At 42.4% G+C, this 14,165-nt stretch overlaps 1 protein-coding gene across 6 annotated transcripts in view; it reads right to left on the bottom strand.

Annotated features, from left to right (window-relative positions):
* RPS6KA1 (ribosomal protein S6 kinase A1) overlaps window positions 1-14,165 on the bottom strand; it is a 66,786-nt gene that overhangs the window by 14,040 nt on the left and 38,581 nt on the right. For 3 of the 6 annotated variants that reach the window (XM_034754058.1, XM_034754053.1, XM_034754052.1), the window contains exons 3-4: window positions 8,380-8,433; window positions 2,046-2,162 (exon numbers count right to left, since the gene is read on the bottom strand). In XM_034754058.1, coding sequence (XP_034609949.1) covers window positions 2,046-2,162; window positions 8,380-8,433 — 171 coding nt within the window. Of the gene's footprint in view, window positions 1-2,045; window positions 2,163-5,653; window positions 5,953-8,379; window positions 8,434-10,168; window positions 10,455-11,507; window positions 11,647-14,165 lie in introns of those variants that run through there. The other 3 variants (XM_034754057.1, XM_034754054.1, XM_034754055.1) reach the window with 3 other exon arrangements.

Raw genomic sequence — 14,165 nt, 5'->3', positions numbered from 1 at the left:
AGTCACCCATATAAAGAGTAATCTGAGAGAGGAGGGTGGGGAGAGTAACAGAGAATCCCTAAATTCTCTTTATCCAGCCACATGGCTAGAGAGCCAATTGGAGAGCAGCTGGATGTTGCTTTCACATGGAATACCTACATTTTATGGCTGTCGATTAATCGCAGTTAACACACGCAATTAACTCAAAAACATTAATCATGATTAATCGCAGTTTTAATCGCTCTGTTAAACAATAGAATACCAATTGAAATTTATTAAATATTATGGATGCTTTTCTACATTTTCATATATGTGGTATTCTGCGTTGTGGTTGAAATCAAAGTGTATATTATTTTTTATTACAAATATTTGCACTATAAAAATGATAAACAAAAGAAATAGGATTTTTCAATTCACCTAAGTACTGTAGTGCAATCTCTTTGTCGTGAAAGTGCAACTTACAAATGTAGATTTTTGTTTTGCTACATAACTGCACTCCAAAAACAAACAATGTAAAACTTCAGAGCCTACAAGTCCACTCAGTCCTACTTCTTGTTCAGCCAATCGCTAAGACAAACAAGTTTGTTTACATTTACAGGAAATAATGCTGCCCTCTTCTTATTTACAATGTCACCAGAAACTGAGAACAGGCATTTGCATGGCACTTTTCTGGCTAGCATTGCAAGGTATTTACGTACCAGAAGCTAAACATTCATATGGCCCTTCATTCTTCAGCCACCATTCCAGAGGACATGCTTCCATACTGATGATGCTCATTAAAAAAAAATAATGCGTTAATTAAATTTGTGACTGAACTCCCTGGGGGAAAACTGTATGTCCCCTGCTCTGTTTTACCTGCATTCTGCCATATATTTCATGTTATAGCAGTCTCGGATGATGACCCAGCACATGTTGTTAATTTTAAGAACACTTTCACTGCAGATTTCACAAAACGCAAAGAAGGTACCAATGTGAGATTTCTAAAAATAGCTACAGCACTCAACCCAAGGTTTAAGAATCTGAAGCGCCTTTCAAAATCTGAGAGGGACGAGGTATGGAGCATGCTTTCAGAAGTCTTAGAGCAACACTCCGATGCGGAAACTAAATAACTCAAAAAAAGAAAATCAACCTTCTGCTGGTGGCATCTGACTCAGATAATGAAAATGAATGTGCTTTGATCCGCACTGATGTGGACTGTTACAGAGCAGAATCTGTCATCAGCATGGACGCATGTCCCCTGGACTGGTGGCTGAAGAACGAAGGGAAATATGAATCTTTAGCACATCTGGCACGTAAATATCTTGCGACACTGGCTATAACAGTGCCGTGCGAACGCCTGTTCTCACTTTCAGGTGACATTGTAAACAAGAAGCAGGCAGCATTATCTCCTGCAAATGTAAATGAACTTGTTTGTCTGAGCAATTGATGGAACAAGAAGCAGGACTGAGTGGACTTGCAGATTCTAAAATTTTACATTGTTTTTATTTTGACTGCAGTTTTTTTGTACATAATTCTACGTTTGTAAGTTCAATTTTCATGATAAAGCAATTGCATACAGTACTTGTATTAGGTGAACTGAAAAATACTATTTTTTTTTTTACAGTGCAAATACTTGTAATCAAAAATAACTATAAAGTGAGCACTGTACACTTTGTATTCTGTATTGTAATTGAAATCAATATATTTGAAAAATGTAGAAAATATGCAAAAATATTTAAATAAATGGTATTTTATTATTGTTTAACAGTGCGATTAATCCCGATTAATTTTTTTAATCGCTTGACAGCCCTACTACATTTATAAGCAAAGATCTCTCCTTCCACCCTCTTCATTGTCAGAGCTCTCATTAGAGCCTATTGCAGCACTGCACGCACAAGGACTGCAAGAGTGGACCTCTTGGAGCAGACTACACCTGCAACAGCATCCGGTCTCAGAAGAAACTCAGTCAAATTGTTATTCCGGCTGTGAGCTCGTGGGAATCGTGTAGCCAGTTGCTCTTCTCCCATCATCCTGGCCCCAAAATAGATTTAATTGACATATAAAGATACAGTAGGAAGCAAACTCACTTTGCCAAAAGAGCCTTGGCCCAGAACTTTGAGGAGTTCAAACTGCGAAGGATCAGCCTTCTCAGAGCCCTCCTTCACATGGTGTGTGATGTTAATTTCTTTCACAATACCTTCATCCTGAAATAAAAAACACATGGATGAGGAAGACTAACTTCCAGAGCAGAGGAAAAGCCTCATCTGTTCAAGTACGACTACAAGCTCTTGGGAACCAGAACTGATCCCACAACACAAGCATCTCCTGCTTGCAACTTCCAGGGCAAAATCACTAGAAGGACTTGCAAATAGCATAGCACCTTGCAAATATTTCACTCTCTTATCAAATACCACACTCCTTTGCTTCTAGCCAAAGAACAGAGTTCAGTTTCTTTGAACTGCATTTCATAAGAGTTTTGAAAGCAATTTTTTTTAAAGCAAGAGTGGCAATAATGTTTATACTACTAAAAATCCCAACACGCGGCATTGTTGTCATACAACAAGGACGTGGCTGGCAAGTCAGACACACAAAACCCCATCTGTTCAGCAATCTGAGTAGCTCTGTCACAGGAGTCTTAGTGCATCTTGAGCACATAAGGACGCTTTTTTTACAGCCTCAGCTCTTCTGGGAGATAGAAAAGCCAAGGTCTGTATGTGATACGTGGTTTGTTTAAATACATTCTTTTACCGAGCTCGAGAGCAGACATGATCAGAGAATAATGAAAGGTGGAGGGAAGGTAATTCACTACCTTCCATCTACCTTTTTTTGAAAAGACAGAACACAGGGCAACAAAGGACATTAATAAGACAACATTTAACATGTCCCTCCCCACCTCACAAACAAAATGTCCGGTGGAACTCCCTGCCACAAGACTGAGGCCAAGAGTTTAGCTCAATTGAAAAAGCCCTAGACATTTACACAAATCGGAACATCTCCAAAGATTAAAAGAGGGGCATAAGCGTTCATGCTTCAAAGCAGCCAGTCATTAACTACCTCGAGAACAGGAAGGAGTTTTCCTTATAGTCAAATGACTTCACAATTGTCATTTTTTAAAATTAAACAAAGCACCCAATACTAGATCCAGGAAAAATTTGACTAAACATATTTTTTGGGGACCAAAAAAAAAATAATGCAGATTTGGCAACACCAAAATATTTTATGATGATTTTTCAGAATTGTTCCAGTCAAAGAAGCCTTTAAAAATGACAAAACCTGCCCTCCAAAACATTGTTTTGACATTTTCTAAACAAAAAAAAAATTTATTTTGAAATGACTGTTTCAAAATTTCCATTAAATTTTACCGTAAAAAATGCTTTAAATTTCTCAAAATCTAAACAAAAAATATTGTTTGACTCCCCATTTTTTAAAATTTGTTTTTGATTTTTCAGAATTGCCAGTGAACCAGAAAATCTGTATTTGCATGGTTCCACCTGAGATTCGCCAACATATGGAAACTCAACAAGCTGGACCTCTGGTCTGGGAATTACGTTCCGGAGCACACTGAAGACCCAATCTACAGCAGGGCTCAGAGACACTGGGTTTAAAAGTGGTCCTGACTTCCTAATGCTTTTTAGTTGACTGTTAACATCTTGACTAAGTCAGGTTTAGAAACAACAATTCTACCCTATGTAAATACCCAGTTTTGTACAGTTTAGTCCCTACAGGTTTTAAATAGAACAGTATTTAAATCGAGTTTAACCACCACCCAAGAGGATGGAGCTGCCATGTACTTTGGGCACTAGCTTCCTTTCCTTACCAGAACTGCCTCCACCCTCGCTGAAAAGGTTCTCCGGAAGTGGGGAGATGCATACAAGGATGTGGTTGCTTACCTGAAGTTGTGCACCCTTTTCTTTCTAGCTCATGAGCTTTGTTTTCTCTAGACTAGGAAGTGCCTTTGTTTTCATATTATTTGGCAGCTCTGTTCTCTCAAAACTGATAGTAAATACTGAATTCTGGTACCAACTGAAGCCTTTACCCACACAACAGATCCAGCAAGAGCAGCAGCAGGACTAACTTCCCCAACATTCTCCTGCCTGTCTTATCTCTGTTCTGGAGGGACCAAACTAGAGGCAAGAAAGGTATTGTCTCCATAATGCAGTCCTAAGCTTCTATGCAGAGACTGTCCATAAGATGGTCAACAGAGTTTGTGGTTTTTACATTGCTGGCAGCTGTCCACTAGGGACTGAATCACCAACTCCTTTCCCATGTCAATAAAAACCATTCTCTAGGAACAGCTTTCCATCATTGTCAACCTGGTTTGGACTGAAGTGAGCAAGGGGCCCCATGACATTGTATCCCCCAGTTGCTAAAGCATGACACCCAACCAACCTGAGAAAGGACCCGGAAACACCAAGCTATTTGGGGAATGTCATGAAAGGTACTGGAGAAACTCCTAGACTGCAGGCTATAAGCCTCAGCATTAGGACTGAACACACACTGTTCTGACAAGTCAGACTGTAGAGAGTTTCATTTCCAGCACACTATTTTTATGGCCAGAGTCACTTTTCTGGATCTCAGCAGTACAATTTGCTGTTCATAATCAAAGGAAAAAGATATGGCCAACAGCGTTCCCATTAACACAAAAGAACGAAGAAATAGCCAGAACTCAGGACAGCTTAATGACCCAGTTCAACATCAAGGAAGTAGTATTAAAGTTAGGCTCAACTGTAGAATAGAGAAACAAAAACGGGGGTTTCATGAAAACAGCAAGGAGAAAAAAAAATATTGACACTGATTGGGTTAGGTTAAGTTTACTACCAAGTTATATTGTGTGCCTAGTAGATCCATTTTAAATGAATATTTCCTTTACACACAGACATTTATGCTCCTCTATATTCCTTCATTATAACTGAGGGACTCAGTATGGTAGGAACAATTCCATGTACACCCAATAGCTGCTGTTCCAAGTTCTTCCAATGGAGGTATAGTACAATTGTGCGAATGATCTGAACTTCAGTACATTTAGCCAACAATAAGCCCCAATTTGTCTAGTTCTAGATGGGTTTTCACCGCTACACTTGTGCTCTCAAGGCTGTCAGGCAGTGAAAGATTTGCATAGATAGCCTGGCAACTAAAGCTGCTCAGTGAATATACGAACTAGGAAAAAAATTGGCATTTGAAAGGAGACCGAAATTGATCACATTTTGAGATGAAGCTTTAGAGCTCAGCTAACAGCTCCCCCATAAAAAAAGGTGTTTTTAAAATGTTTTTGCCTGTCTAGTCCATTAACCTATAAAACTACTGCAAGAAAGACAACATCATGACTGTTTAGAGCGTTAGTCAGAAGATCAGATTCCATAACTTGTTCAGTTGCAAACCAGACAAGCAGCAGGTATAGTAAGCAAGTCACAACACTGGCCAGCAGGAACAATCGCAGCAGCCAGATGAGAAGTGCATCACCACCACACTGATCAGTAACGTTAACCGGCTTGATACCTGGGAGAAGGAACTTTCCTTCTCCAATGCGATTAAGCCGAAGTTACCCTGCAGGAAAGGAAAGAGGGAAGACCCAGAAGGCTGCATCCACAGATTGCAGCGACTGTTAATCCAACCAACATCAGTCCAGTTGAACTGAGCAGTTACAAACACAAGCTGAAGCCAGAGAGTCCTCCAGCAAGCTAGCTGCAGTACTAACCGAGCTGGAGAGCTGGCCAGGGGCAGGCAGTTGCAGGCTGCAGGGTTTCGCTCGGTGTTTCCTGTGCAGCCACAGTGTGAGAAAGGCACAGATGCGAGGAAGCTTGGGGTCCCTCTCCATGGTCCATCCCGTTGAGCATGGCACATCCCCAGTTACCAGGGGCTCTAGGGGAGCATGGCAGGCTGCTGGAATACACACTGCTTCATGGAGGACTTGAGACAGGCTTCGGTTTTAGAGTCACAGACTGGAGGAGCTGGAGGTGGTTAAAGCCCCACTGGCAAATGAGCAGTGAAGGCAGCAGTCTCTGACTCTCACAGCTAAGCAGGTTAACACTCCCACTCCCCACCACTTGCAGCTGGTTTTTACACCTCACAGCTCCTTCTCAGATCTGACTCCTCTCTATTCAGAGAAGACTCACTCTCTCTGCGCTAGACCCTACAGGGTTTACTCTAGGTAGTCTGAGTTTATGTGGGAATTCCCACAAAGGGGGAATATTTTGAGGAGTTATTTACATTTTGAACAAGAGATAAAAGCCCCACATTCAGAAGAGCCTGAATAGTGATACTGCCTAGAAGATCTGCAAACGCATATTTGCCCCTCTGATTGGGCACGGAGAAGAGGCTTTAGTATCAGATCGATCCTGGGGGTAACTCCCCTAGGACATATAACCACACTGAATTCCGTGATAAATTTGGTCCTTAGATTTCCACATGTACAACTCTTGCACAGCCAAGAGGATGCCTTCTATCATAGGGGAGGTGGCTTTGCCTAATCCCTTCCTGGAATCCTATCCATGATATTTATAAGGCACCAATGGAGACTATAAGTAACCAACTAGCCATGGTTCTGCAGAGGCCGTGGCTCAAGGAGCTGCAAACGGACAGAATAGAGGTTAACAGAGTGTTGTAGCAGACAGAATAGCCCTTTCGTCCCATCATTGTCCAAATTCACTTACAGGATGGGAGCGATTGTTCTGATTTAAAAAAACAAAAAAAAACAACCCACCAGCCTCCTTTCCCTCACCCTCTTCTCCATGTTCCTTTTTCATAGCCCCATATGCTGGGCTAAGTGGGCATCTGCTCCCCAAGTGAGCACAGAGTTATCCCCTCCAGTTATATTTCTCTGTTCCAAGCTTTTTTTAAAATAAATATATAGATTTATAGTTATATATTTTTTGCTTTAAAACTAGCCTAGCTTGCAATAAGACATGAGCCTGTCTCCGTTCACTTCTGGAAATACCCCCAGAGGGTGTTTGGAGCTGGGATTTTAGTTTGAGCCTATGACTACTTCTGACCTTTCTCTCCTCACCACGTACAAACCACACTCTTTGGTAACTGATAATGAAAGTAGGAAATGACGATTAATGTTGCGTTAACACCAGTCAGGGATGAGGGCCCCATTGTGCTACACACTGTACAAGTGAGTCAGACCAAGCTAGGCTCTGCTCCAAAGACACAACAGGTAGAGGAGTCAGGGGTGTGGGACAGCAGGTTTAGTAGGAAAGAGCCTGAGCAACGGGCAATAGCAAATCCTTGCCACAACCCAGAAGCTGTCAGGAGTAAAGTCTAGGTGCCTGATTCTGATTCACACTACTTTATTCTGCTGGAGTCACAGTGTGAGCAGCAATCAAGGCCAGAGTTTGCATTCAACATCTGTAAAATGAAGTTAATGACACTGGCCTCCTTCGTAAAGAGCTCTGAGGTTTACTAGATCAACGAGCTAGGTAATTATAAAGAGAGAGTGTCAAGAATGATTAAGGGTTGCATTGGGTCAGTTATTTCTGGTGAACACAGAAGCCATCGCTCCACTCAAGAACTGAATGTGAACAGGTTTCAGAGTAGCAGCTGTGTTAGTCTATATCCGCAAAAAGAACAGGAGTACTTGGGGCACCTTAGAGGCTAACAAATTTATTTGAGCATAAGCTTTCGTGGGCTACAGCCTAATTCATGCATCCGATGAAGTGGGCTGTAGCCCACGAAAGCTTATGCTCAAATACATTTGTTAGTCTCTAAGGTGCCACAAGTACTCCTGTTTTTTTGGAATGTGAACAGTTACTGCTAAACTAGGGTGACCAGGTGTCCTGATTTTATAGGGACAGTCCCAATATTTGGGCCTTTGTCTTATATAGGCGCCTATTACCCCCAACCCCCGTCCCGATTTTTCACACTTGCTGTCTGGTCACCCTATGCTAATCTGTTAGCATGGATACAAATGCAATCCTCTTCTCTCCCAGGGTAGCTAGCTTATTGGAGAAGAATACATGACACAGAGGCAGAGTGCCTTAACCACACAAAATGGCGTCTTGCGCCCCAAAGACAATGGAAGAGTACAACAGTTGATGACTACAACATGGGGTGGGCTGGGGGAGGGCGAAGACATGATCACAAGGTCACATGAGTGACTCATGTCTGTCTGCCTTCGGTATTAGCAACTCTGTGATTTGCCTAGTAGACATGTGCCATAAAAGACCTTTCAGAGAGTTACTTGTGCACGTTGCTAACACCTGCTTGTGTCTCCGATTTTGCTGAAGTTCACAAGTACAGTTCAGACAGTGTTAATGGTGTGCAAAGCCAGCACCGGCATTGGAGGAGAGAATGATTCACAACTCAAATATTAACTCAAATCCTATACCGTAATAAACGGTCAGAGAATCTGGTCATACGACAAAGTGTGAATTAAAAGTCACAAATCTCCTCAAGCCATGTGTTTGCAACAGGCTCTCTTACCTTATCTGCTGAGTCTACAACGTCTTTCTCTATCCAAGATATGTCCGATTTTGCCTGTGGAACAGAAAAGGAGTGTCAGCACAAAGGGTCTGTGATGCTCAGTTAACATTTTCCTCGTGTATTCGTTTAATAGAAGCAGGCAAGCTATTTACAAAGGCACAAGACAGAGCCAATTCAGAGCTGTGTTGGTACTGCCAGGAAAGAAGGGTCCAATAGGTTTCAGAATTCTTGTCCTGTGGCACCTTTAAGATTAACAGATCTGTTAGTCTTAAAGGTGCCACAGGACTCTCTCTTGCTTTTTACAGACTAACACGGCTACCCTTCTGATACTTTACAGACTTGTTTGCACAGCTGGTGGGAGAGGGGAGTGAGAACGTCAGAAGTGAATCCTGCCTGCCTCCAAAGGTCACAGGATCACTGCGGCTATGGAGAAAAAGTTTAGTTCCTAGGTCTTCACAGGGTGACTGGCCTCTTTAAAGGAAAATGGGGCCAGCCTCACCCAGGCCATAGTTAGTCCCCCTCTTAGGCGGGGGGGCAGCTAATTATGGCACAGGCAGGGCTGGTTCTACTTTCCCTTAAAGGGGCTGGTTGCCCAGGGGCAGGGCCAAATTCTGCTCTCAGTCACACCTGGTGTAACTCCACAGCAGCTCTCTGCTTTGGTAAAGTTACATCGATCTGACATTCAGGATAACAGCAGAAATTGGGATCTGGACTCTTGCTCAGCTCTTCCCAGCTGAGAAATGGGTTTTCATCTGAGTGGGAATCAGTGCTCCTAAACCAGCTAATAGGAAAACAGGCAAGTAAAAAGTGCATCACATCTTGCAGGGAGAGAGTAGGTCTAGCTCCTATCTCATGGTCTGTTTCCAGCCCAGCTATTGGATTTCATCTCAAAGGGTGACATGAGAAGTACTCATCCAATTGCCTTTTAATCTGATGCTTGCCTAGTTCTAGACAGTCTTCTTTTGTTGAGAGAGAGAGAGAGAGAGAGAGAGAGAGAAAAAAAACTGTTTGAGGAAGGTTTAACCATGCCCTGGTTCAAAAGCTGTTCCTTCTGCTCTGCCCCTACAGAAACACTGACAGACAGATTTCAGTTGAAGAGCCTGATTTTTGGAAGGTTAGAGATTAGACCCCAAAGCCTGTTGTATCGCCAAGAGGTTAAACTCATGTACATATAGATTCACTATCGCAGCTGGGTGCTTTTTTTTTTTTTTGAACTGAAGTTTAAATAAAAATACAAAAAAAAAAAAAATCCCACAGATGTGATGCATTTCCTTCTGTGGGGCTCAATTCTCAAGATGCAGATTAGGTGAAGCCTACTGTAGCATGGTCACATAATGTGTTTTTTAAAGAGACACTCGGCTGCGTACTTCTGCTTTCTCTGGATGCGGTTAGGTAGTGTCACGGAGTGGGAGTGGGGAGGGGGAGCTTGTGGCCCAGCATTTTGGATAATCGGAGTTACAGTTCCAAGGTCCTCTGACCACAGGTTGAAAGGAGAAACCTCCCCAACTCTGCCCCCATAAACAGGATTACTGTCCAGAAACCTGAAAGTAAGTAATGGCTGCGAAGGGGCTATAAGCCTTGGGGGAGCTTCACCAAAATTTGAATAAGGGAGACATTCTAAGCCTGGGAAGAAGCTGAATACAGGGCGCGGGGGCCTTGTTTTCACATCTCCCTCACATGACCCCATTACTACAGCTGCTTGGCACAGCAGCAGGAAGGCTGAACTCCCTAGCTCCTCTTGCCACCCATGCCGTTGCCGCCACGCTATTTTCCACACACTAGCGCTCACCGAGCCAGCACAAGTAGATCTCCTGGAAGTGGGATGGACACGTCCAGCCTGAAGCGCAGACGTACCCACAGTGAAGAGACTGACCGGCCCGCCCTCTGCCATGAGGGCGCAAATTCTACACCCCGGCCAAGAGTTGCCGTTCACAGCTGAAGAAAAACAATCGCCGCCAGAGCCTTTCACTAACGACCATCAGGTGCTTCAAAGCCTCACAACAGCCACTCACGGACCAACACTGTCCCCCAGTTACAAATAAGGAAAGATGCAGAGGTTAAAGTCACGCACATCAGTTATGGAACAGCTCTTGTACACTCTTCTCACGATACCCTAATCGTTTGCTCTGACCTCGTTCCTTGAGCAACGTGTTCAATTGGGCACACTTTGCTAGAGTGGAGCCCCTGCAAACTATTCACACTAGCTCACATAAGGGGCAGGTTGCATTGTCATGGGCCTGCAGCAGAATTAGGGTTGCCAACCCTCCAGGATTGCCCTGGAGTCTCCAGGAATTAAAGATTAATCATTAATTAAAGATTATGTCAAGTGATGAAATCTCCAGGAATAGGTCCAACCAAAATTGGCAACCTTAAGCGGAATATTTTGCAGCCCTCTACAAATTCAGGAGAAGTCATTTACAGAGATCCCCTGTGTGAGTTGGAGATTAGGATCTGCTGCTGCTCACGCAATACTCCTCCTCACCCAGTCAGTCAGGTTTGAAACCAGGAAGTTACTGCAAGTCTGAGAGGAGGAGACTGAGTTTCTTTTGAACTGAACCATGTTGGGGCTGCTTTAGTACTAAGCAGATCCCTTAGTCAAGCCTAGAACAGTTTGTAATGCAAGGGTCTCAGGATATAATTTGTTGTCTCTTCCCACAGATACAGGTCAAAATGCACTCTCCTGACCTCTCTCTCTCTTCTCTTCTTTATATAAAGAGTTTTAGAAACAAAAGTGGCAAAAGACCACGTGTGTGTTTTATAACCTTGATAATTGATATATTTGAGTCTGAACGTTGGAAACAGGCGGCGAGAACTACAGGCTATTTAGCGTTATGTTTTCTGCATCCTGCTTTCATGCATCACGGACCATAATCTGAGGCATCTTTTTGTTCCACCATTGCTTCAATCATGCTCACGTGCCAAGCCAGTCCCAAACTCTGCCAATACAGAGGACGCCATGGCCTTTATCACCAGAAAGGCCCTTTCAAAAGAGACTACATAAGACAGTAAATTAAATGCAGCCTGGCCAGCTCTAGAGTCTTGCAAGTCTCTGACTTCCGGCCTTTGATCCTGTGAAATAGAAAACACGATACTGAAAAGAGAACTGATAAAGAGACCACTACACTTGCCTCCTGGATCCTTGGTTTGGTGCGAAAGAGCAGCCTCAGCATCTCCAAAGCTCCAGACGGCTACTCTCCCATAGTTTGCAAGGGAGCTTCTGATCTAGCGCTCTCCCCAGCACAGACACCAGCACAAGAACCCCCAGTAGTAGCTATGTCACTTGGATGTATTTTGGGAGTTTCAGCATAAAAGGAAACTGTGGTTTGCTATGGGGAAATTGTGCAGTGAGCACTCACTGCACAACACCAGCAGCCAAATGAAAGCATTAGTCAAGGCACATGACCCCTAATGGGATGCTGATTTGTGAAGCCCAATTCAGAGAATCCAAATGATGTGCTGCTCATGTGCATGTAGGTCTTATTTACACAGTGGATTGTATCTCTGTTGGACAGGGTGGGGGTGTGACAGTGTTCAGGATACCCGTGACCGAATCACCTATTTACACCTCCCGCCCGCAGCCTCTAGCAAGGAGGAGGTTTGCCTGTGGTAGCTGGGTGTCAGCTCCCTAACATCACCAGCCTGTCAGCCACTCAAGCACTTCCCTCTGGGCTCTGTCAGCCTGTCTTTAACTCGCAGGTGAACAAAAGGAGCACCTCAGTCCCTGAATCTCCTTGAAGCGTTCGCCTGTGATACCCAGCCCCGGATGCTGGATACTCACAGGAATCTCAGATCCTTTGCCCTCAAAGAAGCCGGCTACCCCAGTTTACCACTCCTGTGTAAGTACAGTGCCTGTGAGCACTTACAACAAAACAAAAAGAAGGTTTAGGAAAGAATAGAGACTCCACTAGAAACCAGAGAGTAATGGAAACAAAATAGTTACAATCCAAAACAAAATCCTAATACTAGGGCTGTCAAGCAATTAAAAAAAATTAATCACGATTAATTGCACTATTAAACAATAATAAAATACCATTTATTTAAATATTTTTGGATGTTTTCTACATTTTCTAATATATTGATATCAATTACAATACAGAACACAAAGTGTACAGTGCTCACTTTATATTTATTTTTGATTACAAGTATTTGCACTGTAAAAAAAAATTGTATTTTTCAATTCACCTAATATAAGTACTGTCGTGCAATCTCTTTATCATGAAAATTGAGCTTACAAATGTGGAATTATGTACAAAAAAATAACTGCATTCAAAAATAAAACAAATGTAAAACTTTAGAGCCTACAAGTCCACTCAGTCCTACTTCAGCCAATCGTTCGCACAAACAAGTTTGTTTACATTTGCAGGAAAGAACGCTGCCCTTTTCTTGTTTACAATGTCGCCTGACAGTGAGAACAGGTGTTCTCATGGAACTGTTGTAGCCAGCATTGCAAGATATTTACGTGCCAGATGCGCTAAAGATTCATATGTCCCTTCATGCTTCAACCACCATTCCAGGGGACATGCGTCCATCTCACAAATGATGAAGGGTTCTGCTCGATAACAATCCAAAGCAGTGCAGACCAACGCAGGTTCATTTTCATTATCTGAGTCAGATGCCACCAGCAGAAGGTTGATTTTCTTTTTTGGTGGTTTGAGTTATTTAGTTTCCACATCGGAGTGTTGCTCTTTTAAGACTTCTGAAAGCATGCTCCATACCTCGTCCCTCTCAGATTTTGGAAAGCACTTCAGATTCTTAAACCTTGGGTTGAGTGCTGTAGCTATTTTTAGAAATCTCACATTGGTACCTTCTTTGCGTTTTATGAAATCTGCAGTGAAAGTGTTCTTAAAATTAACAACATGTGCTGGGTCATCATCCGAGACTGCTATAACATGAAATATATGGCAGAATGCAGGTAAAACAGAGCAGGGGACATACAATTCTCCCCCAAGGAGTTCAGTCACAAATGTAATTAACGCATTTTTTTTTTTTAAAACAAGTGTTATCAGCATGGAAGCATGTCCTCTGGAAAGGTGGCTGAAGCATAAAGGGGCATACAAATGTTTAGCATATCTGGCATGTAAATACCTTGCAATGTCGGCTACAAAAGTGCCATGCAAACACCTGTTCTCACTTTCTGGTGACATTGTAAATAAGAAGAGGGCAGCATTATCTCCTGTAAATGTAAACAAACTTGTTTGTCTTAGCGATTGGCTGAACAAGAGGTAGGACTGAGTGGACTTGTAGGCTTTGAAGTTTTACATTGTTTTGTTTGTGTGCAGTTACGTAACAAAAAAATAAATCTACATTTGTAAGTTGCCCTTTCACAACACAGATTGCACCACAGTACTTGTATGAGGTGTATTGAAAAATACTATTTCTTTTGTTTATCATTTTTACAGTGCAAATATTTGTAATCAAAAATAATATACACTTTGATTTCAATGACAACTCAGAAAACAACATATGAAAATGTAGAAAAGCATCCAAAATATTTAATAAATTTCAATTGGTATTCTATTGTTTGTTTAACAGTGCAATTAAAACTGCGATTAATCACGATTGATTTTTTTAATCGCAATTAAATTTTTTTTTTAGTTGCATGAGTTAACTGCAGATAATCTACAGCCCTACATAAAACACAAACTAGGGCCTACACTCTATTAATAGTTGCCTTTCTTATCTAATAAAGTATGTTTTCCTCCCCAAAGTTCAGTCTGTTGTGTTGCTGGCTGGCTTCACAAGAACCAGGATCCACACTTTCATGGAACACCTCTCGCTCCAGAAGG

Source organism: Trachemys scripta, chromosome 20 (genome assembly GCF_013100865.1).
Source record: "Trachemys scripta elegans isolate TJP31775 chromosome 20, CAS_Tse_1.0, whole genome shotgun sequence".
Taxonomy (NCBI): domain Eukaryota; kingdom Metazoa; phylum Chordata; order Testudines; family Emydidae; genus Trachemys; species Trachemys scripta.
The sequence above is the reverse complement of the archived record's forward strand: the minus strand, read 5'-3'. Positions and strand labels throughout refer to the sequence as shown.